The 26,007-nt window shown below is 36.1% G+C and overlaps 1 protein-coding gene across 6 annotated transcripts in view; it reads right to left on the bottom strand.

Moving 5' to 3' along the window:
* The window catches only part of LOC135198481 (solute carrier family 35 member F2-like), a 360,961-nt gene that overhangs the window by 29,766 nt on the left and 305,188 nt on the right, over window positions 1-26,007 (bottom strand). For 3 of the 6 annotated variants that reach the window (XM_064226058.1, XM_064226059.1, XM_064226061.1), the window contains exons 6-10: window positions 25,491-25,656; window positions 24,149-24,359; window positions 19,368-19,471; window positions 18,159-18,340; window positions 16,212-16,389 (exon numbers count right to left, since the gene is read on the bottom strand). In XM_064226058.1, the coding sequence (XP_064082128.1) occupies window positions 16,212-16,389; window positions 18,159-18,340; window positions 19,368-19,471; window positions 24,149-24,359; window positions 25,491-25,656 (841 nt within the window). The remainder of the gene's footprint in view (window positions 1-16,211; window positions 16,390-18,158; window positions 18,341-19,367; window positions 19,472-24,148; window positions 24,360-25,490; window positions 25,657-26,007) is intronic. The other 3 variants (XM_064226060.1, XM_064226063.1, XM_064226062.1) reach the window with 2 other exon arrangements.

Below are 26,007 nucleotides of genomic sequence, written 5' to 3'. Positions count from 1 at the left end.
TATAATAAATTAAAATGCCCAGGTTAAGGCAAACAACGCTTTAAGGTATGTGTCTTCCATTTCATTTCTGAAAAATGGGTTCTCACAAGTCATGGATGCTATGTGTAATAGATGAATAAGTATACCAAAGAGTGGGATGGTTAGTATTGAAATATAGTGTAATCTGTAGCAGTAGAATGGCTTTAAAATACTATACTTGAATGATGACAAATAGTTAGTTGACAACACAGAAAGACAGACCATAATGACAACTAAAAGAAAAGTTGAAATTATTTGCACAAAGATTGAACTTCAGAAAAAATATTAATTCACAATTATCCTTTATATAAACAGAAAATATGTTTGAACAACTACAGAATGAAAAAACTACATTTTCATGCTAAATATGTTTGTCCATCTATGATTTATTCAGTGTTTGCAGCAGTTTCCTAGGGCATTACAGATCAAAGAAAGAAATTTAGAACTCTCAGTTCTGAAGTTGTTTGTTTGTGGTACAGAATGGTAGTCATCTGAGGGAAAAGGATACAGAACCAAATGAGCTTTCTGGAGATCAAATTCACAGACAAAAACTAAGGTACAGAATGGTAGTCATCTTTTGAAGGAAAAGCATTCAGAAACAAATGAGCTTTCTGGATATCAAATTCAGACAAAAATTAAATGTCCCACGTATCCAAAATGACACAGTTCACCATGGGAACACCAAATCATCACAAGATCTCTTAATAATTGACGCATTGAAGGTCATCACTAGGATACCTAATGAATCACTAATCTCGTTTATATGCATATATCTAACACTTAGTGTGAAATATAACCAAGTGTTGAACACTAGCATTTTCATAAGAACTCAGGTAAGCCCTACTGTAGGGAGGGATGATGGATCTTGCACAGCAGGAGATGGATTAACTTGAATAAAATGATACTATTCTCGGATTCAAGTCCTACTTACGCTACTGTGTGGTCCGTCAACTCTGTGGTAACTGGTTAGAATGTAATCCAACTTACTGTAAAAACCACTTAATTTTAGTATCAAATAGTCAATGAGCAGTCAAAAGGCCACTAGCAGTTGAAGGACCAAAAAGTACAAATTTGCAGATAGTACTTGTCATGACAGTTTATACTTGTATGGAGGTAGAAATAATGAATTTGGAATAACTCCTCATTATGCGTACGTACTCCTAAAGAAACATCACTGATTTCTTAAACGCAGTCCCTCAGGTGGGGCCTTTCTCATCACAAAGACTATTTAGCTCCATTTTATTTTAGATGACTGAAAAAAAGAGAGCATGTAATAGACTATGTCCAGTTTTCTTTTAAATAAGTAAGAATTATTTAAGAAAATGGCCACCTTACTCCAAGGGTAGCACAGGATTAAGACTGATTGTGAGAATTCTCATAGAAAGAGCATCTCTGCTCTTCTCCAGCATGTACTAAACCTCTAAAAATCACACCTAAATCATAGAAACCTCCTCTGATGCTAGGTTCCTGGAGCTAGAACTGGCATTCTGAATAAGTTAAGGAAAGAGGGAAGGCTCTCTGAAGATAATCTCAAGAATAGGGGAAATGCCAACACAGCATGCTCCACACCATGGAAAATGTCTTTTACAGTATTATGACATAACTGAACCAAACAAAAATAAAAAATTTTCCTCTTAAACCAGATTGTGGTTGAATATGTACTTGTCCAATGCACAATAGTGAGAAAAAGGGGGTGCTAGTTGTTTTCACAGGCTGAGCATACAAGTCATTTTGTAGGTACAAGACATAATCAGCCATAGCAAATTTATACTGAAAAACAGCAATTCATTTAGCAAGGGGGACTGATCCTAGCAATGAACACAACAGTTGCAAAGCAAGAGCCAAGAGCCCTTGGGGCAACTGTGTTTAGCTGGAAACCTAGGAAGAGCATGAAAAAGCAGGGCTTATAGTGTTCATGTTCACAATGAAAATGCTGCTGATGAAAGGAACAAAATAGAAAAATCAATTGAAATAAAGTTGATGGTGATGGAAGAAGAAGAAGAAAAATATAGTCAGTTAGTATGAGGATGACTTCAATACTTTTGTATCAATTGTAACATGGTATCTCAACAGATGTTATGGACAACAAAATGTAGAAAAGTAAGAGGCCTTCAATGCCTGAAATGTACAAGAACAAATAATGAAGGGCTGCCCTTAGAAGAGGTAAAAAATTTCTATTACACAAGGATATGCTGGAATAAGGAAAAGCTATAATATGACAATAAGGAAAATAAACCAGAGGCTACAATAAGGATGGAACCAAAAGAAACTGATGAAAATATGCATTTCCTAAACAGCATAAAAATTCACTTTAAGAATACAAGACCCATACTCCTTTATTTCTATTCAGCAGAGAAATGACCACTTAGTAAAAAAAACCAGAGATTTTAAAGAGATGTGATAAAAAAATCCTAATTTTTATGATATGGATCCAGTGGGAAGATCATAAAGCTAAAAAGAGATGTAGTGTTCAGTGGCTAAAAAATAGACCAAGTTCTAAAACCCTCATTTGGTCTAGACATGCAATGAGGAAAGGGTAGGAGTAATTAGTCTAATATGTACTTAATAGATACAGAGGCAACAGGACAAAGACCAATATGAAGAGTTAGACCAGATGTGAATTCAAGTGGGAGACACCCAAGAGAACTGAATTTTGGTCTAACACAAGATGGGGAAATCTGACAAACCAAATTTCACGATGAAAAAATGAACGACACTCTCTAGAAGGCTCAGTCCATCTGGCCTGCTGACAGAGAGAACTGAAACATTAATTGTGTAAATCAAATAGTTCTTGGACTAGAAATGTCAACTGCCTACTATACCTAACTTTCCCCAACTTATGGGCATAAATGGAAGATAAGAGAAAAGGACGGACACCCCCCTAGATGCTGACCCCTTGGCGTGGGTAGGGGGCTTAGGCACCAGCAGCTGGGCCCTGATGCCTGGTGGGGTTGCTTTCTCACTGTTCCTTGGGGCCCAGCTGCTGATCCAACCATTTTCTTCATACACTTATTAACTCATTTATAATGTAATTTATTTACTTTCCATTATGGTGCTGAATGGCTTCTTTGGCCCTGCCTGGGCTTCTGCCCTAAAATTCATACATCCATCCATCCATCCATCCAACTAAATTAGTCAGGAATTTTCCTTCTTTCTGCAATTTTTCATTCTTACTACATCCTTCTCCTTCACGTAATATTTTTTACTAGCATTTCGGATTAATTATGTGGAATTTTCCACTTTTGATAAAAATTTTACTGCTTAGGTGAATCTGAGAAGGGATCGTATTTTGGAAGGGGTTTGCATTCGAAGCTAATTGTGTGTTAGTTGTGGTGGTTGAGCCGCCACCTGATATGGTTTGGACCCAAGAGGTAGTGATGGGACCCTACCCTTGCTACCTTGAGGGCGGAACCATCTCCAAACATCAGCCCATCGGAATCCAGGGGGTGGCTGGTGTTTGGGATGGGACTCCTGGCTTTTGTCCGGAAGCCCACCAATACGTTTGGAGTGGGGAGTTGGTCCTCATTAGTGGGGACAGAACTCCCAGTAGGCGGATAGGCTTATACCTGGGCCACTGTAAGCGTATTGGTGCTATCCTGTAAGGGGTGGACCATTGGGAGTCGACTCTCACTGGTGCCATTGGTGGAGAATTTGAATACCTGACTGATCCACGATACCTTCTTGATATAACCAAGCAGTCTACAAATATATTGAAATTATGGATATTGACCAATGTTTGCCCTCCCCTGGATCTGACGACTTAACGGCACTGGCGACAACTTCAGGCATGGACATGTATATGAGCTCGGCTATCACACAAAACCATGCACCGAGACACCAGGGTGCTATTAAAACTGGTGGATTTGATGTGAATAATAGAGTGCTTTATTGCAGTAATGTAAGCCTTTTGTTGGACTACGAGTGCTTGCATAGTGTCGCAAAACAGTTTGGTAAGGTGGAGAGGATTAAAATGCTTCTAGAAAAAGACAAGCAATATTTTTCTGTATACATTAGATTTTCCTCTCCCCAAGAAGCTAGTGAGGCACAACTGAAATTAAATGACCACATTCTAAATGACACTATTTTAACAACAAGGTGTTTTCAGTGAGGAATTTGAACGATGAGCCGTTTGATTTTGTTCCTAAGGACAAAGAACGTGTACCAGTAACATATACCAAGACGCTTCCTCCCCCTATATGGCATGTTGCCAGTTAAAAGGAGGGAAGGGAAAATTTCATTAAAGCTGCTGAATGTATTGAGAACAAAGTAGGTTCTATTCCTATCAGTAATCTGAAACGATATGGAAAGAACTAATTCATAAAAGCAGGCAATGAGACGCAATCTATTTTATTATCAAAGTTTAAAGCCCCAAAAAGTGGAAATGTTGAGGCTATCACATCGGACAGATTCTTTAACATGCTGAAAGTTGATGTTTATTCCAGAGACTTGCATGTTTTTAATGAGGAGGAGATTCTCCCAAGGTGCCCTCCTTGTGTATCTCGTGTAAAAAAAATTAGGAAGAGATGCAGCTATGCTTTTAACCTTCTCCAATTACTTGCCTGATACCATCAATGTTGGCCATGAGAGGATGCAAGTCAAAAAATATACTAAAAGAAACCCTAAACAATGTCGCAAATTTTTTGAATATGGGCACATTCAAGACTCGTGTGGAAACAATAACAGATGTTCTGTGTGCTCTGCTGAGCATGACAATTTGGACAAGTGTGAAGCAGCCCATCATTGTTTCCAGTGCAAGGGTGATCACTCTCCTAACACTAGGACTTGCCTCAGATACAGGTTAGAGCAAGACGTGTTGGCAGTGGCTGATAATGAACATCTCGGCATCAGTGCAGCAAAGCGTGTGGTAATGGGGGCTAACAAGAGTGCCATCTCTACCTATGCTTTTGTAATAAAGTTGATGAAGAGTTCTAGCAATGAGAGGCCACCAGTAACTGAATTTAACAGTAAGCATCGGAAACCTGTTTCTCCTTGCACTGGAAATAATAATTGGAAACTTATGTCAGCAAGTGCTTTGAAGCCCAATACTAAAAATTGTTCTTCCAAAAGCATGGACAACTTATCCTCTCAAGCTGATACAAATGTAACGGTTGCAAATTCAGCCCCTAAGCAAAGTTTGCAAACGTCCACAAATAATAATTTCACCAAGAAGCAACCAAAGGAGTGGTCCAAACTAGAGAGATCTAGCTCGGATCCATCAATTATCACAGTCACTAAGAAACATGATAAAACTTTAGCTGCGTCCACCAGGAAGCGTTTAAGAAACATGTCCCCGAATAATGAAAGTTATATCATAAAAACTTCAAATGGGTACAGTGTTCTGGAAGAGATCTATCCGCCAAGGAAGATAGCAGTAGGGATGCACAAATCACAGTAAAAATCCTGAGCATCAGCCTCGAATTCAGAAATCTGTTTGTCAGCCAAGAACCCTGATCTCTAATAAAGATGAAAAGGGATCAAGAAAACAATCTCTTATTAAGGAGAATTTTCCTCTCCACCCTAGGATCAGTACTTCCCCTCCAAAGAGTGGGAAGTAGTACATTTTACCACCTTAACATTCAAGTTCAATGTCCTTCAGTGGAACTCTGTAAGGGTCTCAGAGCCCGGACAGAAGGCTTTAAAGTTTTAATGCATGAATTCAATCCAGGGATTGTATGCCCGCAGGAGACTATGTTAGGTAACTCTCCTTATAATCCTGGACTTGATTATGCTATTTTTAACGCTTTTCCCCCAATTGGTGATCGTGCCCATGGAGGTGCTGCAATTATTGTTAATAATTCTATGCAGCACTCCACAATACAATTAAATACAACACTACAAGCTGTTGCTGTCTCGGTCATATTAGACAAGAGGATAAAAGGTTTGTTCATTATACCTTCCACCAGACCTTTCTTTTAACATTGGAGATATTTAGTCCTTGATTAACCAACTTCCCGCTCCTTTTCTCTTATTAGGAGATTTTAATGCCCACAACCCTCTTTGGGGAAGTTGGTGTTTAGACAGCAAAGGGAAAATAATCGAGGATCTTATTGACACGAATGATGTCGCCCTATATAATAATGGGTCAATGATCTTCCACAGCATTCATAATAATCATCTCTCTGCACTGGACCTTAGTATTTCCTCAACAAATATCCACTTTGACTTTAACTGGTCTATTAATGAAGATTTGAATGGAAGTGATCATTACCCGATCCATCTGAAATATGTTGTAAATGCTCCATCTGAAACATTACCTAAGTGGAAGGTAGAGGATGCTGACTGGGACAAGTTCAGTAAAGGAGTCAATCTAGATAGGGAGTTTGAGTCATTTCATTCTCACCTGGATGCCTATGACTACTGCATCGAATCCACTTTGAAGAGTGCTGAGGGCTCGATTCCCCAAGACCAAAGGTAAACCTCATAGACCTGCAGTTCCCAGGTGGAATAAGATATGTGGTATTCTGAGGAAAGTCGCTAAGAAGTGCTACCGACGATACAAAACTAGTGGCTCCCCTCAGTCTAAATTAATCTATAATCGTTCGTTAGCCAAGCAGCGGCGCTTTTATAAGAAAGCCAAAAGAGAAAGTTGGCTTTACTATATCAATGGAATCAATTCCAGAACTCCACTGAGAGTGGTGTGGCAAAAAATCAGGAAACTAAGTGGAAAATTTGTTGCATCATCATTACCCTTATTAAAAGTCAATAACACTCTGATCACAAGAGCCCACTGAAATTGCCAATGAGCTGGGAAAATTTTTTCTCACGTTTCCAGCCCTGACAATTATTCTCTAGAATTTCAAAGAATGCGGAATGCTGAAATGACTCTGAAATTTGAATCAGGAAAATCTGAACCACACAACCACAAATTTTCCTTAAGAGAATTTCGGAAGGCACTCTCTTCAACGGAATCAACAGCTCCAGGGGGTGATGCAATTTTATATTGAAATGCTTAAACACCTCCCAGATGATGCCAAAAAATATCCACTCAAGATTATAAACAAAATATTTGAAACAGGAATTTTACCCAAGGACTGGAAAATATCCATAATTGTTCCCGTAAAAAAGCCTAATAAAGACGCTTCCCAAGCCACCAGCTACAGACTAATAACTTACCAGCTGTTTGTGTAAGTTGATGGAGAATATGATAAACACCAGATTAGTTTGGCACCCGGAAACCAAAGGACTAATATCCCCATTTCAATTTGGTTTCAGGAAGAATCATTCCACCCTTGATCCCTTGCTGAGGGTGTTCCACAATGAAGTGTTTTAAGTGTACCGCTTTTCAGTGGCAATAAACTGTATAGTTCAACAAATATCATCACCTGTTAAATGCTCGCTTTTTGTTGATGACCTTGCAATATACTGCACAGGGTGTGATGCCTCGTCAGTATGTAAACATTTGCAAAGGTCTGTTAATGCTATTACAAAGTGGGCTGATGAGAATGGTATGGAGGAGTAATAGTTTATATTTGAAAACATCTCCAAAGGTTGTGTGTTGTGTGTGTGTGTGTGCGAGAGAGAGAGAGAGAGAGATTGAGGAGAGAGAGAGAGACGAGAGAACGAGAGAGAGAGAGAGAGAGATTGGTGGAAGAATGAATGGGAGTGGTTAAATGGCGGCGGAAGCATGTCTGTTGTGGCGCTCTGTAGGAAGTCAGTGGAAGTCTGTTACGAGAGTCGTAAGCAGTGAGGCGACTGGTGAAGTTAGTGTCGGTTTTGGCAGCAGTTATCCTTTGGTGTTTAGTTGTTTTGGTGTTATTTGATAGATTTTTTTGGGTGGTGAAGTTGTTGTGGGTGTGTCTGTCTGGTTGTGGTGAGGCTGAAGAGGTTTGTGGTGCATTTTCGGTGTCTGTGAGTGGTGGTTGGGGCAGTGTTGGTTTTGGCGGGTTGTTGTGCTTGGGGAAGTCATGTGGTTGTCGTGTTCTTTCAGGCTGTTGGTGTTCGTCTGCAGTGATTTGTCGGGTTATTGAGTTTTTGTGGGGTTGTGGGTCTCGGGTGATTGGTTTGTGTTTGGTTGTCGGCTAGCCTATAGCCTATATCCAGTGGACAGCACAGCCTAGCCCTGAGTTGCAGAAGCCAGAGGTGAGTACCTGTTTGTGTTTTTTTTGTTCTGTATGTAGGTATGGGTCAATTGTCCTGCTGTATTTTGTAATGTAAAGAGGAAAGTGTGATTGAGGGTGGGTTTGGTAGCCAGACAGATTAAGTTTATGTGGGGGAGATTTGCTGCTTTCTCATAAGCTTGTGATCCTGCCACAATGGTTTTAAATTCTCCTCCTCTTAAACAGTTTCTGTAAGATTTACCAGGTGCCAGCATGTGGAAGAGGTTCCCGCACTTAGTTTAAAAGGATCTATAATTCCTTACATAAATGAAGTAAAATATTTGGGAATGACCATTGACCAGAAATTGACATGGGCCAGCCACATAAATGCCTTAAAGATTAAGGCTAAACAATCTCTGAATATTATAAAGGTTGTTTCTGGATTTAGTTGGGGAGCTGATAAAAAAATCCCTGCTGAGACTATATGACTCGTTGTGTCGATCCAAGCTAGACTATGGCTGTCAGATTTATTCCTCAGCTTGTAAAACCAGGCTGAAGGAACTGGACGTTGTACACAATATGGGGCTGAGAATATGCTCAGGGGCTTTTAGAACTTTGCCTGTTGAAAGCATATATGTTGATACTAACCAATTTCCCCTTGATCTGCGAAAGCAAGAACAAGGATTAAGGTACATGGCTAGAATTAAAAGTGCTCCCAAAAATCCCTCCTTCCAGGTGCTGAGGGAAGCAGACTCACGGGTCTTTTCTGGTATAAGAGCCTCTAGACCATTCCAAGCTAGACTAAATGAAGATGTTATGGGTAATCATCTTAAATCCCAGAAAGTTATGGAAGTAAAACATCCTGTGTATCCTCCATGGCTAATTCCAGAAGCATCCGTGTGCATAAAAGCATATAACAAAAAAGTCTGTCCTGAGGAAGAGATTACGGGAAAGTTCTTGGGGCACAAAACTTTCCCACTAATGTGACAAAAATATATATGGATGGATCAAAGTCAGATAGTGCATGGTGTTGGCTGTGCAGTTATCCTAGGTGCTACAGCATATACAGCTAAACTACCTGACTTTGCATCCATATTCACAGCAGAATTAACAGCCATAGTCTCTGCCCTGGATATAGTTTTTCAAAGTAGCGACACTAATTTTGTCATTTACTCGAATTCCAAAAGCACTTTAGAGGCTATTAAAAAATTAAATAGCTTCCATCCGTTAGTTCAAAAAGTTCAGGAATCGCTCTTCCATTTGTATTATTTACGTAAATCTGTCTCTTTCTGTTGGGTCCCTTCACATGTGGGGATTTGCGGAAACGAGATGGCAGATAGGAAAGCGAAAGCTGCTAGTGTCTCATCAGAAACAGCCTTCAGTAAAGTGCCTCATACAGATCTGAAAGGTCCTTTTAGGTCTTATATTTTAAGCAAATGGCAAGAAAGATGGACTTTTCCTCATCTTGCCAATAATAGAAAGTATAGAAATATTAGAAACAATATATTGCCGTGGCCTTCGTCTTTCCAGTCTAATAGACGAACAGCAATAGTTTTAAGCAGACTGAGGATTGGGCACACTTATTTGACCCATCAGTTTATTTTAGAAGGGGCCAGCCTCCCAGAGTGTTCTTGCGGTGGCAAGATGCTAACAGTGGAGCATATTCTGGTTGCTTGCCCCAGATATTTTAACCAGAGGGAGAGATATTTTAGGGGTAAATCCCTTTGTGATATTTTGGGAGATGAAGCAGATATTCCTGCTCTCATCTCCTTTTTAAAGTCTATAAAAATTTTCAATAACATTTAATTATTTTTTATCTATCACATCATATATATATATGTATTTATTAAGCATTTTCTTCATTATTTCATTCATTTGTCATATGGTAATTTATCTATGAACCATCTTCTTCATACACTTATTAACTCATTTATAATGTAATTTATTTACTTTCCATTATGGTGCTGAATGGCTTCTTTGGCCCTGCCTGGGCTTCTGCCCTAAAACTCATACATCCATCCAAAAGGACTGACACAGCCAAGATCTAGTCTTGTCTACAAACTCAAGATATGGTGGACAGTATTGAGGGAATGCCAGAATGAAGCATATAAGATGTTTCGTTTCAGTGATGTATTTTCTGATGGTCAAGTCTGTACATGCTTATAGTAGCAACAATAAAACCCTGAAACCAGATTCAGTAGTGAAACTAAACTGGGGTTGCTAGTTAAAAGGGAATAACAACTAACAAAGTATTCTGATACAAAGGATGTACTCTATACAACGGGGGAACATCTAACTTAACTATATGGCAAAGATTGCTGTAGGGTCAAACATAGCTTGATATAAACCAGTAAATGACTTATAAAGTTAGGAAAGACATTCCTTGAACTGGATAGGAAGAGCTTGATCAGTCTAACTATTAACCAACATCTATCAGTACTCACTGACACCATATTCAGAAAAAAAAAACTGGTCTAGGCCTCAAATAATATTTTAAGAACAATGAAAAATGACTCAGTTGACCTACACAGAAAAAGTGAGAATAAATGGTATAACATGATTTAGTAGTTCCCAAGACATCTCGCTGCATCATCATTTTGTCTTAAAAGATTTCTTGGGGTAATATTTTGGATGACAGTGTTTTATGATTATTTAAACCCATGTTATGTTATGGTTTTCTCACGAACTTGGTCTCCAAATAGCACAATTAAATCTAAAGTTTTCCCCAAAGGAGGCTGACAACCACTAAGCAAAAATAACATTATGAAAATGTAACAAACTAAAAACATAGAATAGTATATACTGTGTTGTTAGAAAAAAATAAGGCAATGACTGAAATTTTTTTTTATAATGTTTTTAAATGTTCAAGCAGAAAACTTAAGTGATTTATATACTGCACAGAGATTGGATCCCAAGTAATTTAATTTCATGCAGACAAAAATTTGATATTGCATGGAATGAAGACACTTTCTTAACCAAATTAACGCCACAAAGTACCTCATTTAGGCAAAGAAAGCAGCAGGTTGAGCAGTTTTTGCACATTAATTTTGAGCTGTTTTGAACCATATCACTGTGAAGAGCTTTGACATGAAAGGAGAAGTCACAACTGTGCAACATTTACTGAGCAGTGCTTTACAAGGAAGGAATAGGTGATGACATTCTCTTGAGTGTGTTATGCATCTATGAGTAACATCAAGAAATAGTCATGGTAATAAGTTCACTTCATACAAGCTTTACAAAATAATCACAGGAACCTTTTCAAACAAAAAACAGCTTGACCCTTATTAGGAACTGATGCCAAACAAACTATTTTCTCACTTGGTTATGAACTCCTACAAAAACACTAGCTGTTCCTTTCGCAAAGATCACATCCACATTTTCTTAAGTCTAACAAACTCTTAATAAATTTGCATCCTTTACTTATTAAAATTTACTTCCTTATTAACATTCATTAATTATACTTCTACACTAAATTATACATACTACTATAGTGTTTATTTGGTGTACTCTTTGTTTCTAAATCATGTTGCAATTCTCAATAATATAATATCTGGTGTACACTTGTTTCTAATCATGCTGCAATTCTCAAGAATTTAAAAGTGTATAATAAGGCCAAATCCTACAACCTACAATTCTCTCTCTCTCTCTCTCTCTCTCTCTCTCTCTCTCTCTCTCTCTCTCTCTCTCCACAACAAACTTTCTCTTTTTCATTATTACTCTTAGCCATAAACCTATTACCTTTTTATACATTTTCTATTCTTATCAATGAAACTTTCTTTCATGCTCCTCTTGTTTCCTTAGATACAGCTTGATATAAGGAAGTACGTCATTAAAGTTAACTCAATACATTTTCTTAAGCACATCATACTCATCAAAATCTGCAATTATCTTTCAAATAACTTCCTGTTATTAAGAGAAGTCATCATCTATGTATAAAGGCTATTCTTGAGGTTGTCTAGACTATTTAGGAATTAATAAAAGAACAAGACACAGTGAAGGTCAGCAAAAACCCTGTTTAAACGAAGTTAATAATTCAAATGATAAGGAATGAGCTGGAGGAAGAGGAGGAGGATGAAGAGGTGGTGATGGTGAGGTGAACAAAAATGCCAAACTAAGGTGCACATACTAAATAATGGTAATACCTGTAGGTTCCTAATTCCCTTTGTAGGGAAATACATGAAGAAATTCACTTAAATAAAGTAAGACTGAAATGTTCAAGATTTTAAATACACCTTTCTGAAGACAAAAAAAAGTACAGGCAAATCTCCAATGTCTGTAGAAGTTTAAAAATAAAACCCTTAGTGATGATTTTACCTCTTAAATAACACTGCACCAATGTTAAACACCTACATTACTTAATTATTGCCCCCTTAAATTATGCATGCATTATATCACTAATATGGTATACATGTAATGTAAGATTAAGTGTGTATGGACTTTGCTGTGCATATTTTGGCTCTAATGTTACATAGTTCATACTCTTGTATGTGCATACACTGTACAAACATATATTTCAATGTGTGCATGTGTATAATAGTAGTTACTGGTCAGTGTAAGATCAATGAAAATTCATGAAAAGATAAAATGTTCCCATGTTTGTAAAATTAGTTATTACAAGAATTATAGAACCAAAGGCAAGGATTGCAAAGTATTTAAAATATCAAAGCCAGACTAAAGCACTTAAAACTAACAAAGATTAGTTTTACTAAGTGGAAACTCAAAAGCAAGGTTTTTAAGTTTGAACATTCATAAATCCAAATACGTAAGTATTTATACTTCACTATCTGATAAAATTTGAGAACAAATCTTTCTGTAACTTCACATAAAAGTCACTGTTCATTAAGAGGCAGAAAATTTGTCAAAACAATTACAATAAAAAAAAAATATCATGACTTGAATATTTGAGAATTTTATTCCTCCCTTTCCATCTGTCTTAGAGCAATTAAATGTCACCCACTATCTCTGAAAAGTTTTATAAGATGAAAGAGTAAGGAAATAAGAGGAAAACAACTGAAGGGACTGAGTATCTTGATTATTAAGTATGGTACTGTATATTCAACCACCTAGCAATTGAGAGGGACTGTTATCTATTTTACTCATTTTATCAATTTGATGCATTCTGAGACAACAATTTTGACAACAATTTGCCATTTAATAAATTTTTAAAAGTTTATTGAGCTCATGTAGACTGACGCTGAGAAGGGCTTTGTTTTAAACATTTTACCAATCAAACCTATACATACGTATTGCTCATCATTCTGAGCTGGCATTAAATGAATGCTCATCTTCCTGCTCGAAATCTAAAGTAAAACCTAGTTCTTCAGTGATACCCAAAGGGAAATGTGTAGAGTAATAATTGTACAAGACTATAATAAGACAATTTTTGTTTTATGATAATATCCAAACTTTTCTTTATACAGTACTCACTTTGATTATTAATCACCCTTTTCACCTGTTGTTTATCTTTAATTCCCAGTTAAATTTAAGACCTGGTTACAGATAGAATATACAATTTAGGCCAAAGGCCAAGTACTGAGACCTATGAGGTTATTCTGTGCTCAAAAGAAAATTGAGAGTAAGAGGTTTTTAAGATGTAACATGAGTTAAACATAACAGCTGCTCTATTGAACATTGTTAGCAGAGGGTGAAAGAAAGGAGGAAGAAAATATGAACGGAAGTACAGTAAAAGGAATGAAAGGGGTAGCAGTCAGGGGCAAAGGGATGTTGCAAAGAACCTTAAGTAATGCCTACAGTGCATCACATGAGATGCACTGACAGCACTACCCCTATGGGAAAGTACTGGTTACTTTATCAGTTCACATTACAACAACATGGACGCCTAAAACCAGTGTGTTTGCAAGAGATTTATTGTCTCGATGAGGACTGACAAAGTAGGCATAAATACTAAGGGGCCAGGTCATCGTAACACTCAAGACAAACTGCACGTTGTTGTATAACATTTTAACTGTTTAATGCAGTGCCTTATTACCCCGTAAAAAGCTTCAGGACAGTTTTGACAGAATCTGCACTTGCAGACAGAGAGAAAGGGTGTGTTAAAATACTTTGCAAGAATAAAATGTGACTTGTTTGGCATTGATTGCCAAAATTCCTGCTGAATAACTGAATTACAAGAAACAGAAGTACTATAGTCATGTTTTTCAAATATTTTACAAAAACCTTAACAATTTACATATAATATAAACTGAACTTTTAAGGAATTTAGACAGTAAAAAAATTAATGAAATACGTAAACATATCACAATTTACAATACATGTAAGTCAGTGACAACAAAATATACTTTATTGATTGAAAAATAGTTCAATGTAATCTATATATCCTTGCTTTTAGTTGATCAGTGACATTAAGCCATATTATAAAAGATAAATAGCTGAAAGTTAACTGCAAAATTAATTTACCAGAGTAAAATCTATTCTGATAAGATGGTATAGACAAAAACTGGCATTTACGAACAAAAAGTAACATGGAATTCAAAAGGATGCATGAATCAGTTGATAAAATATACTGTACTGAATTACCTTTAAATAAAAATTAATTACATCAAAGATTTTGGCAATACATTACTGGATGCTGTAGTAGTTGTGAGTTGCTTGAATTTTCTTTGAGTAAGCAGTACTACTATTAATATTAACTAGAACGTCTAGCGAGTGATAAACATCTGTATAGTAAGCTTCAAGATTAATTTGCTTTTTATAGACTTGGGAAAATCTGTATTCTAAAGATCCCATTTCCAATTACTGGCACAATAACTAGATAACATTAAACTAGGAAATGAAGATATATCTCTCTCCTTGAATGAGCTTAATCACCTACAATGTCACTCCTTTTTTAGCAGTGTCAAATAAGCATTTGTTCAATTTTTTTTTAGCTTTCTCTATCAATGGTGATTTCATCATTGCCTTCTTGCTTCAGAAATGTATCAATTCACATCCAGGATGTATGGTGAGAGACATACATTTGATACTTAGCCAAAACAAGAACTCAACAATAAAATCACTGTTGATACCAATGATATTTCTAAATATCTTAACTTAAAAGTATATTGTTCTCTTTTATAAAATTTAGTTTTATTTTTAGAAATGAAACTTTATCTATCTTGAATGATAGGCATTTTTGTATGCAGTCTGTGGGCATTACATTATCTTACTACTAGACACTAAAAAAGTAAAGGGAAATGAAGTTTATGGTATTGTCTTTGAATTATGTCACTCCCAGCAACAGTAATTTACATACAGTGCTCATTTTATAAGGAAACTTCACTTTACATTAAAATATTTAAAACTGCAAAGAACTTGTTACTGGTATAATAATATTTTCCTAAACTATGACTAACTTCTTTTACTTGTCTTTGTTATATAAATTCCTATAATCTAAATTGACAAATTTTTTCAGTACAAATGTAATTTATATCAAAACTTCAGTATATGAGCTATAAAAATGAGAGGCCATCACATAAAAACCCAGGGACAAGCATTGGAATAGAAATTGTAACATGACAGCTACTCTGTCAAATCTTAATTTCTGGAACTAATCCACAATATCTGTAAACTTCTAACTTTATAACAAAAAGTATATCACAGCTTTCTTTATAAACGATTTTCCTTTGCTGTGTGCAAGACTTTCAACTTCACAACATCTACATCATACCACTTTAATGCTAATCCAAGAAGATTCTGCTTGATATCTCTCTTCTGCTCAGGAATGGCAAGATTATGATACTTTTATTTGAACAGACGAATGCACAAAGCTTCTTACCATCCTTATACAAAAAAAGCTATATGTGGCCCTTATGCAAAACAAGCAAACATCAGCTAGATGCAGGTAAAAATCATTGTGCACTCGACATTAAGCAAAGCTGATGCAGATGTGGATTTTAGAATTTGATACCGGTCACCTTACATACGGAGAATAATAATGCTGATCACATATAAAAGAATATACAGCCTGGTATTGTCTGTGAAAAAAAAATTCAGTTGCTAAATATATCACTAAATACACTATCAGACCTCAGACTAGTCTAGTGCACTCAAGACAAGTTTTAGTTTAGGCTGGCTAAAACTGTTCTCAATTTATAAAAAAAAACAACTTCTAAATTCCACACCTGTAAAAAAGCGAACAAGAAGCGAGGCGACCCTTACTCAAGTTGGAAACGTACCCGCGCTGGGCGGTGGAGAGTAGCCGACCTCTGACCACCACCTTGACTTCCCATTGGGTACTGCTCTCGTCGAGAAGGGCGAGGTAAGGATCTAAACTGTTGAGGTGGTGATGGTGGAGTGCTTGGATACTCAGTTGGGGGAGGGCCTACACCTGCTGTACCTAGAAAGTATAAAAATGATAAGCCCATCTAGACTGTATGCACTAATATCCCGTTTCTAAAATAAGCTGGTAGCCATAAAAAAAATATATAAATCATCTACGACAAAGATTTCAACACTTCAAACGTCAAGTGAATGTTGCGAATACTGACAGACCGAAATAGCATTAATGTAAAGCCCATAATTACAAGCTACTTACTTACAGTACCAGTGTATACTTGTACACATTTGACCTATTTCTAGCTTTGCAATGGGTTTCTTTTCAGACTCTTCTCCAAACAATTAACATGAAAGATACTCATCTTGTAAAACTTTTATTGGTAACAAGCACAACACTAAAAAATTCTCAACCTTCCACAGAAAATCACATAAAACACATAACTATACATGGTAAAATTAATTGAAGGACTATTTGATGCTTAATTAAGGCATTTTATTTTCAGATACTGTATATCTTCAAGTAGAACAACTTTCTATCATCTTTTGTACTTGTATCTCTACATGAAGCTTTTAATAAATATTTTGCATATTGTTAACATCACCATTATCTTGCAGTGCCACAAAGTCCCATTCTCTACCAGGTTAACTAATATTAATGTCACTTCCAATTAAAAGCCTCTGTACTTCATCATCAAAGGAACCTTCCTCCCTCCAAAGCATTTTGGTGATTACTGAAGGATTACCCTCTCATCCTTAAATCATCCTGTACATAAGAAATCAACTGTTGTTATTTATCTCTACAATATAGACAAAAGCTCCTAACAATGATGAGGTCAACGCAACATCTGTCACAAACTGCCTAGCTCAAACTTGAAGAATTATGATTGAGGAGGCAAGTCCAACATTCTGGATGAAACCTTTCATTGAACAAGATCAATCTCGCACAGTGAAAGGGTTAACATACCAATAACAATACAGTATAACAAACAAAATCTTCTGTCTCTCCCACCTTTTGTGTATGTGCTGCCAGGCATTACACAAGGAAGGCTGGTTACAATATGAATAAGAACTAAATATAACCCATCACCGCCCATTATGCTAGTGGAAGTCTTCATTCTCTCTCCAATGAAACTTTGGTAGATTTTGTTTAGTGTGATTTTTTAATAATCCTTCCACACAGAATGACAATTAAGAACAAAAGCTACTCCACTACAGTAGTTAATTCTTTAACTTTAATACCTTTTTGAACCTGTTCTATTACCCATTCCACTGTTTTTACTTTTCCATCTTTTTCTTTAGTTATGAAAATTCAAAGTTCCTATCAAACTCACATATACATAGACATTTAATATTTCTCATAAATTTTTCATCTTTTTCAAAATGTGTAGATTAATCTCAGATCACTAAGAACTGACATGGAGCAAGTTTTATATATGAATAAGTAAATAGTGCAAGAGTAAAAAACTGTAAGTAATAGAAACTTTTGTCCAAAGTCATTATGAAAAATATCTACATAATCTTACATACCAAAACTTCAAAGGTCTTTAATCTGCCCAAGCAGCTTCCACAGAATAAAAATACTCATGTGTGATCAAGACAGAAATAGCTAAAATGTAATTGTACATTACAATACAGATGAAAGTGATAAATAAATGCAAATGAGCACATATCGGTAAGTCCAAAGACAACAAGAGTTTTAGGTGGTTTATAACATTTAGCATTCCTGGCCTTACATCACAGAGGTAAGGACCTGCATTACAAATACGTATAGCATGAAAATTATTTCAAGCCTGAGTTTTTTAAGGGGATCCCACACTCTACCATCATTACCTTGCCTAAATTCTGATGAATGGGAATGGGGGTAAGGATAGTCTGGGCACCCTCTGACTTCTGGAGGCAGAGGAGGCCACTCGGTAAAGGAAGCACCTCCACCCATACTGCTTGTTGCTGTTCCAGGAGTCGTCGTCAGTTCTACCTCATTTCCACTACTTGATCGTCCAACTGAAATTTCCCTGAAAAAATCTGACACGTTAGCAAAATAGTATTCCTTGAGCAAGAAAGTTAATTAATATAGTAATATGAAAAAAAGAATTTACATAAGTATAGTTGGTAGCATTATACAGTATCTGATATGCCTGTAGCATTCAAACTTTTTCCTAAGGATGTAGGTAGTAACTATTTTCACGGGTGCCACTAGATGGAGCTGTTTGACCCTTTAATGTTTCATAAAAATTTAAAAAATGCAAGAAAGTGGGCAAACCTAAACAGTATTTTTCACATCAGAACTTATTACATACAGAGGAACAAAATTACAGATGAAATGTTTCAGTTGGTGGTAAAGTGTCCATATTGCCTATATCTTTTATAAATTGCCATACAATACTTTATTGATATATCTGTCCCTTTTCTACAGATAGGCTGCTTTACCAATGTCAAGATGAAAATCGGGAACTGCTACTGCTCTAAGCTGGCTCTGCAACATCTGGCAAGCAACTGCTTCACATCATTATTAAAACTGGAACTTAGTCTATCTTGTGATTTTATTTTCCTTTGCTGTTACATTTCTGAATTCTCTCTCACCATTTCTATTTTGGGGTCATGTTCCATTTTCCTGTTCCTTTTCATCTCAATTTAACAGTTCAGCGTTTGTATCAGAAAATGTTCTTGAAATAATTCATTTAAGGCATACAAAATATCTCCTGTATTGCAAACATATGTCGTTCGTGCATGTAAGTTACTTTCACCAATGCTTAAAAATTGGGTAAATAAGGAAGCCACAGCATACATTTCTCCACCATGAAATCAAATTGGATTTCTGAAAATTAGCGCATTTAATCCCATCTAGTAAATTACTGAAACCATCTGAAACACGAACAATGGACTCTAGTAACTAAGACATATTCAAGATATTAGGTTATCCAATACTGTACATACTCTAATGCAGTACAACTTATAAAATATGGTCATTTCAAGAAAAAGAGCAGATAATTTACTTTCATATGTAACCAGTGACTAAAATTCACAATGAATATAACTTACCTGTAATAACCTCTGTTAGTTGAAGCAATAGGAGTGGGCTTAATAACAAAAACTATAACACCTGTAACCACCAGAATGTATGACAGGAAATACAGTGGATGGAACTGGAAAAAAAAAGAAGTTTAATGTAGACACCAAGTGCTCTGGAAGCATATGAAAGAGTTCATCTGAAAAGCTTGCAAGATAATCCACATAATCTAAACATTAACAAATTACATTGACATAATTTTAATGAAATTCTGTCTTTAATATCATTTCACTGAACAACCTGGCAAGAAAACCTGATTAATGTTGGCTACCTGTAATGGCATAGAAATACTGAAAAGTACTATCAAACATTTAGTTAAGTCCATGCAAACTTATCGAGATATGATCTAATATTTATCTAACATTTCCACTGAATGGAAAATGACTATAACACTAAGGATATATTAATTTAACACAGGTAGAAATGAAGCACGAAAATAAAAGAGCTGCTTCATAAATTGTTAAAAATATAAAACATGACAACGGATCCCTGACTTAGTAAGAAAGTTACCACAGAATAAAATTTACATTTGTTAAGAAAATACATATATAAAACTGGTTCATATTAATTATTGGCTATATCAGTTTCTCACCTACAATCAATTTGTAATGTTCTAAAACTCATATGGGGCTGACACATTGTGGTATATTTCAAGGTAAAAGTAAAAGCAAAAAAAAAAAAAAAAATTTGGGGGGGGGGTTACCCTAACTGTTAGGCTAGAAGGATTAATACATGAAATGATGACCACCCAACACACAAAACATGAGTTTCACAAAGCATGTGGAAAAAATAAACACTTCAATGGAAATTACACTGGGGGGAGTGTAGAATGATAGGATCAGGCTCTGCAGATGAAAACAAGCCTAACTTTTTCTAGAACATGTTTGTTCTGGCAAGTGGGAATTTTTGCGCTGCGCGCACTCGCCACAGGGGTTACAAGGCCTTGGCTGTTCCGTTTACGGCTGTCACACGTTTTTTGAGTGTCACCGTGGTCGGGTCGAGGTCGAACTTCTTACAAACCATACAAAAACAAAAATCACCATACGTTAAGACACAGCTTTCACATCGAAAAGGTTTTAAGTTTTTAGGTAAGTTTTCCATAGGAACACTTGTACAAGCTACTGCCATGATGACGAGGAACAAAATAGCCGTGCGAGAAAATTTAACATACTCGTTGTGTAAGAATGGATTATAGAAAAATAGGGAAGTAAAAAGGGTTTTTACCCTGTATGTATTGCATTAGTCACTTTAGTTATTTTTTTTTAAGTCCTTGCATGCGCGAGCAGACACAGACGTCAGTCTGTAGTTGACTCAGTGAGAGACAGAGCTCCCGCGACTTAGTTTTTTTTTCACGAGTTTTTAAATTGTATAGTGACGTATTTTGGGACTAATAGTAAGTGTTTCCTCACTTGATGACTGGTATCAAAGAATTCTATACACTATTCTCTGTAACTCTAGGTAACTATAGTTTTTTAAAAGCCCATGCGCCCCTTTCCTATAGAATTACCGAAAAAGTAATTTTCGTAGTCAAATACACCATTTGACTATCATCCGACCAAAGGCAGTCAGTACATGTTTCCTTTGGATGTCTTTAAATTGAATTTCATTATCTACATAATTCTAAAAATGCATGATACAAGTTGGTAGGTACCTAGATTGTACCTTAGGCTATAGGGTTCATTTAAGTGGAGAAAAATTACCAGAAATTACAGTGCTAACTACTAACTTGCCCAACTACCATGAAAAAAAATCATCAGTAGCTTATTTCCCTTGAACTGCCAGCAGTAAAAATTAAGCAAAGCTTAAAGTTAAGCTTGTCTAATTTAAGATAGACAGGCTAAGACTGACAGATCTAGGTAAGATGATGGGCAAGCTAACTGACAGTAAGGTAGGCTTAGCCTATTTACACAGTCAAAATAGATAGGCAAAAATACACTGTGTAACTGATGCATCACTAGTATTCAGTTGAATACTATATAAATTTACAAATAATGAAAAAAATACCTTCAGACAACATACCTCATAACTGTTACGATACAAAACTCTAGAAACAAAAATGGATAGCAAAAAAAAAAAAAAAAAAAAAAAACGCCATGAGAGACACCCACCGTACTAAACAAATGACAAGCGATCAGTGTTGCCACGCATTACGAGCGTTTTCCCTTCAACCGGCGGTGATTTTTCCTTACTTTCCCCTACACATCAAACAACTAACAAGGCGACACCAAATTAAATAATAGGACTAATGAAACTGAAGTATTCAATTTTAGTCAGTTCTTATTGAAAATAAACATTAAAAATTTTAAGTAGAAATAAAGGGAACTCCGTTAAAGAGATCATGTATGAATATTTAATGCATTTATAGGAATTGTAAATAAATAGTAAATTATTACAAAAACACTGATTCAGCACCTAGAATTAGTCACAGAATTTTGTTTACTTTAAAAGATTTTACAAGAACAATTATAAACATATATTGCATTTATAATAAATATAAATATGTAGTTTAGATTGTTATACAGGAAAAATCATGGACGTAAACAGTACTGCCTTTAATCAATGAGAAAGGATTAAGGGACTCTACTCAAGTAACCTATGAAAATACGTTTCCGAGAGATGTTAATGCATTTATAGTACACGTAAATAAATGCTAGATTATTCTAAGATAAAAAACATTGATGTAACACACACAAAACCCTTCAATCACTAAGAATTTAATTAATTTTGCTGTGTATATTTTTCAAAGTACCTTGACTTTGCAGGCAACTAAAAGAATATTTTTTTTCTAATTACCGTTGCAACAGCATTCATTTCTGCTTTAATCCTACATTAGTTAGTTCAACAAACATAAGCCATTAACTGATTTGCAATCACTCTTTTAGCAAAACGCATATGAGAATCCGATTTCGTAGGACCGATGAGTTCCGATTTTCCCGCCACCATTTCTTTGACACAGATTTCGCAATGAGGCCTTTCTCTCTTTCGTGTTTTCCACCGGATAACGATCCTCAAGTCCTACTCTCCTCTTCCCATTCCTTCCTATACCTTCCTATACCTTTAGGCACGCTAACCTTTTATCAGTTACTTTAGTCATAATTACAGACATCCCAAAACAGCGTCTATGTGATTAACAATAAACTCGCAGAATCCTTATAACTAGGAACTGGCAAGACTGAAGTTAAACTGAGATTCAAAGTCACAAGTCAGATTCAGAACCTGATCGATGTCCCTTACCACGAGCAAATACCGAGTTTTTAATACTATCGTTGTTACGTTGGGCTGTTTAATATTTTTCACCTCACACTATTTACTATTCATATCAACAATATTATTTCTTTTTATTTGATGTAGAATACTGAAAAAAAAACACATAAGGGAAATAAGTGAAATTTTCCTATATCCCCCTACACAAAGGTAATTTTTCCCGTAGGTTCACCTATCCCATAATGAACACCTGATTTCCCCTACCGTAGGGAAACCCGCTACGCGTGGCAACACAGCAAAGGATTAACAAACGAACGTTCTGTAAGTAATATCCTTACGGGCTGCTCAATGAGCAAGAGGCCGTGCTGGCATAAGGCCAGCTCAATAAAAAAACAAGTAACATTAATCTCATCGAAGGAGGAATTGACAAGACATTGTAACCTGTCCATGAGAATATCTGCAGTTACAAATTGGAAATGTTTCTCCACTTGTTCCAATGGGGTGAATGACCTTTTTGTCACATACTTAAGCCTACTTCATGATTACCTTATAAAGGACGGTTTGATATTATCGACACATTTTAGGAAATATTCTACCTAAACCAAGCAACCTATATGTATCATTACTTTTAATGTCTCCACTTGTATTAAGAAGAACCTATTAATAAGACTTCACAAATGAATATAGTTAAAAGCGAAGGCTGCATGAAAATTTTCATGATATAAGGGCCACTTGAGGCCCTTTCAAATGGAAGAAAATTGTGATATTCATAAGAAATTGATTTCTCTATAAAGATTGTAGGACAGATGGTTAATATTTCGAACAGTACCCATGACCATGGAGAACACTGTGCAAGTTATATGACAATATTGTCTCAAAACTGTTATCAATGCATCAGAACAGTAAACACACAAGGTGAACTGACAAAATCAACATTTCTTCAGACGATGCCTTATGAGTTCTATGTCAGTTACAAGAGAAATTCATAGCGTCCCAAAAACCTCAATCAGTTGTTCAATGTAAGGAGGCGGAAAGAAATATGAAATCTTGCCAAATTGAAAAGATCATAATGGACCAATTTTGAATTCCATGTGTTGGTGTTATATAGCTAGTATATTTGGACCATTAAATAAGAATCAGAATTTTATAGTTTGTTAAATTTTATGTGGGCAAAAGTGCACTATTGTTCCTTGATTTTTTTAAAAATGAAAACCATTCGAATGCATATCTTGCGATTTGTGTATTTCTTGAAAGTTCTCTCATACTCCGAAAGTGTTCTCTAAAGTTTATCATAAAATCTTTGAAACTTGAAATTCAGAAGAACACTATTCAAGTTACACAGCAGAAATGTTAGCAACTAGGAACCAATTAGTACCCTAGGGACCTAAAAATAAATAAATAAATAAATAAATAAAAGTAAAAAATACCACCTTAGGTCATGAGCAGTTTGCAGACTACTACCATGAAATTTAATCAGTAAATTTGAAACCTAAAAACCTTGCAAATTTATATGACAAATGGGTCTTTTCCAGAGCCCATCAGTGAGTACCTTGAACTTGAAGAGCGCAATGCCAGTTATGAGAATGTAAAAATCCGCGGTGAAGAGTGCTAGATTGAGAGCGGTGGCCGAAGTGACGCGAATGACAGCGGGTGCCACCACGTAGAAGAGGAACTGGGCCGCGCTGAACCCTCCTACGAGTGCCAGAACGGGCCACGTGTCCCACCGAACGGAGCCGACGTCGTTCCTCTCCAATATCGCTCTGTCGGAAGGGGAAACAAAGGACGTGGAGAAGGCGCAAGGGTAAAAGGGGGCAGCCGGGAAAACAAAAAAGGATAGAACCAAAGGATGTTGAGGAACACAAACAAGAGAGAGAGTAAGTGCAAGGTGGAAAAGGGGGTGTGGGGGAGGGGGTAGGAGTAGCAGTGCCATGGAAAGTAAAAAAAAAAAAAAAAGACCGAGAGGAAAAGAAGCAGGTAAGAAAATGGAAAGGGAAAAAATGAGAAGGGTCGGGAGCAACGAGGAAGAAGGGAAAGGAGAGAAAATAAGAAAAAATAGGGGGAGCACAAGCGTAAAATTGCGAACGAGGAGGAATGAAACAAAGACCGTAAAAAAGGCAAAAGGAAGGCGCGAAGAAAGGGGGAAGAGAGAGACCAAGGAAAAAAACGATAAGCAGAGCAAAGAAATGAAATATAAATGTTCAGAAACTCAACAAGAACGAGAAAGAATAAATATATATATATATATATATATATATATATATCTATATATATATATATATATATATATATATATATATATATATATATATATATAGCATTTCATCATGAAATTGTGTGCGAAAGAAAAGAAACGAAAGGGAAATTATAGGTAATAGAAACATCATAGAATTAAGCGCACAAACGAAAAGGTGGCGGGGAACATTCGTAAAAGTTTGGCAGAACAAAGCCAAAGGATGAGAAAGAAGCGTCACCAATAACAGAAAGGAATAAGGGATGAGGAAAGATAAGGGGATAGGAACGGACACCACAGGGAAATGTCTAAGCATTAGCAAATGAAATACTTCTACATAAAAGCTTAAGACCCTTAAAATACCTGGAAATCTTCAGTAGAGGTCAAGTTACATTTGGAAAAACCGTACTTCTAAACACAAGTCAAATATATTTGAAAGTATAAGAGAATTCTGGAATTAATGTTATTTTGATTTTAATAATAAACCTCGATAACTCTATTATATTTATAATGGAAATTCTCTAGGAATACCAAGAGAAAACTTACTGTTAGGCCTAACATGATGAGCATGAGGAAAGTTAACTGATACCGAGAGAAACAGAAATAAAGGGTAGGTGATTAAAATTAAGAAAACAGCGAAGTCGTTATGTGTATACAATACCGTACTAACAATTGAATGCCATTGATAAGCGACCCAAAAAGACCCATCATGCCAAGAAACTCAACGCTGTCATAGGTCTTGACTACATATTCTTGTGCTACGTTGCTTATCCCATAGAGGGCAGCACCGCCTAGACACAGCATATCTCCTAATAGACGTTCAGCTCCTGAAACCAATGTTTTTGGGTAATGTCAAACTGTCTAGTTTTGAAAAAAATGTTCAATTAATATAACTACCTCTGACTTGGTTTAAAAGTTTGAAATGTTCATGGACTAAAAAATACATTTTGCTATTACCTACAAGATGCAAATATGGTACTAGTGAAGTTTTTGAACTTTGCTTTCAAGTATATCATATTTCTAAACTTTTGCCCGGTCAGATCTAGAGAGAAACAGTATTGATAAAATGAAACTTGCAAGTTACACATCAAATACTCAACCAGAACAGACGATATAGTACCTTTCACTGAGCGCCATCTGACCTTTGCAATGCCTAGTAGCAAAGGTACTCTATTCCT

This window comes from Macrobrachium nipponense, chromosome 22 (genome assembly GCF_015104395.2).
Source record: "Macrobrachium nipponense isolate FS-2020 chromosome 22, ASM1510439v2, whole genome shotgun sequence".
Taxonomy (NCBI): Eukaryota; Metazoa; Arthropoda; class Malacostraca; order Decapoda; family Palaemonidae; genus Macrobrachium; species Macrobrachium nipponense.
Note: the sequence above shows the minus strand (reverse complement) of the source record. Positions and strands in the feature narration are given on the sequence as shown.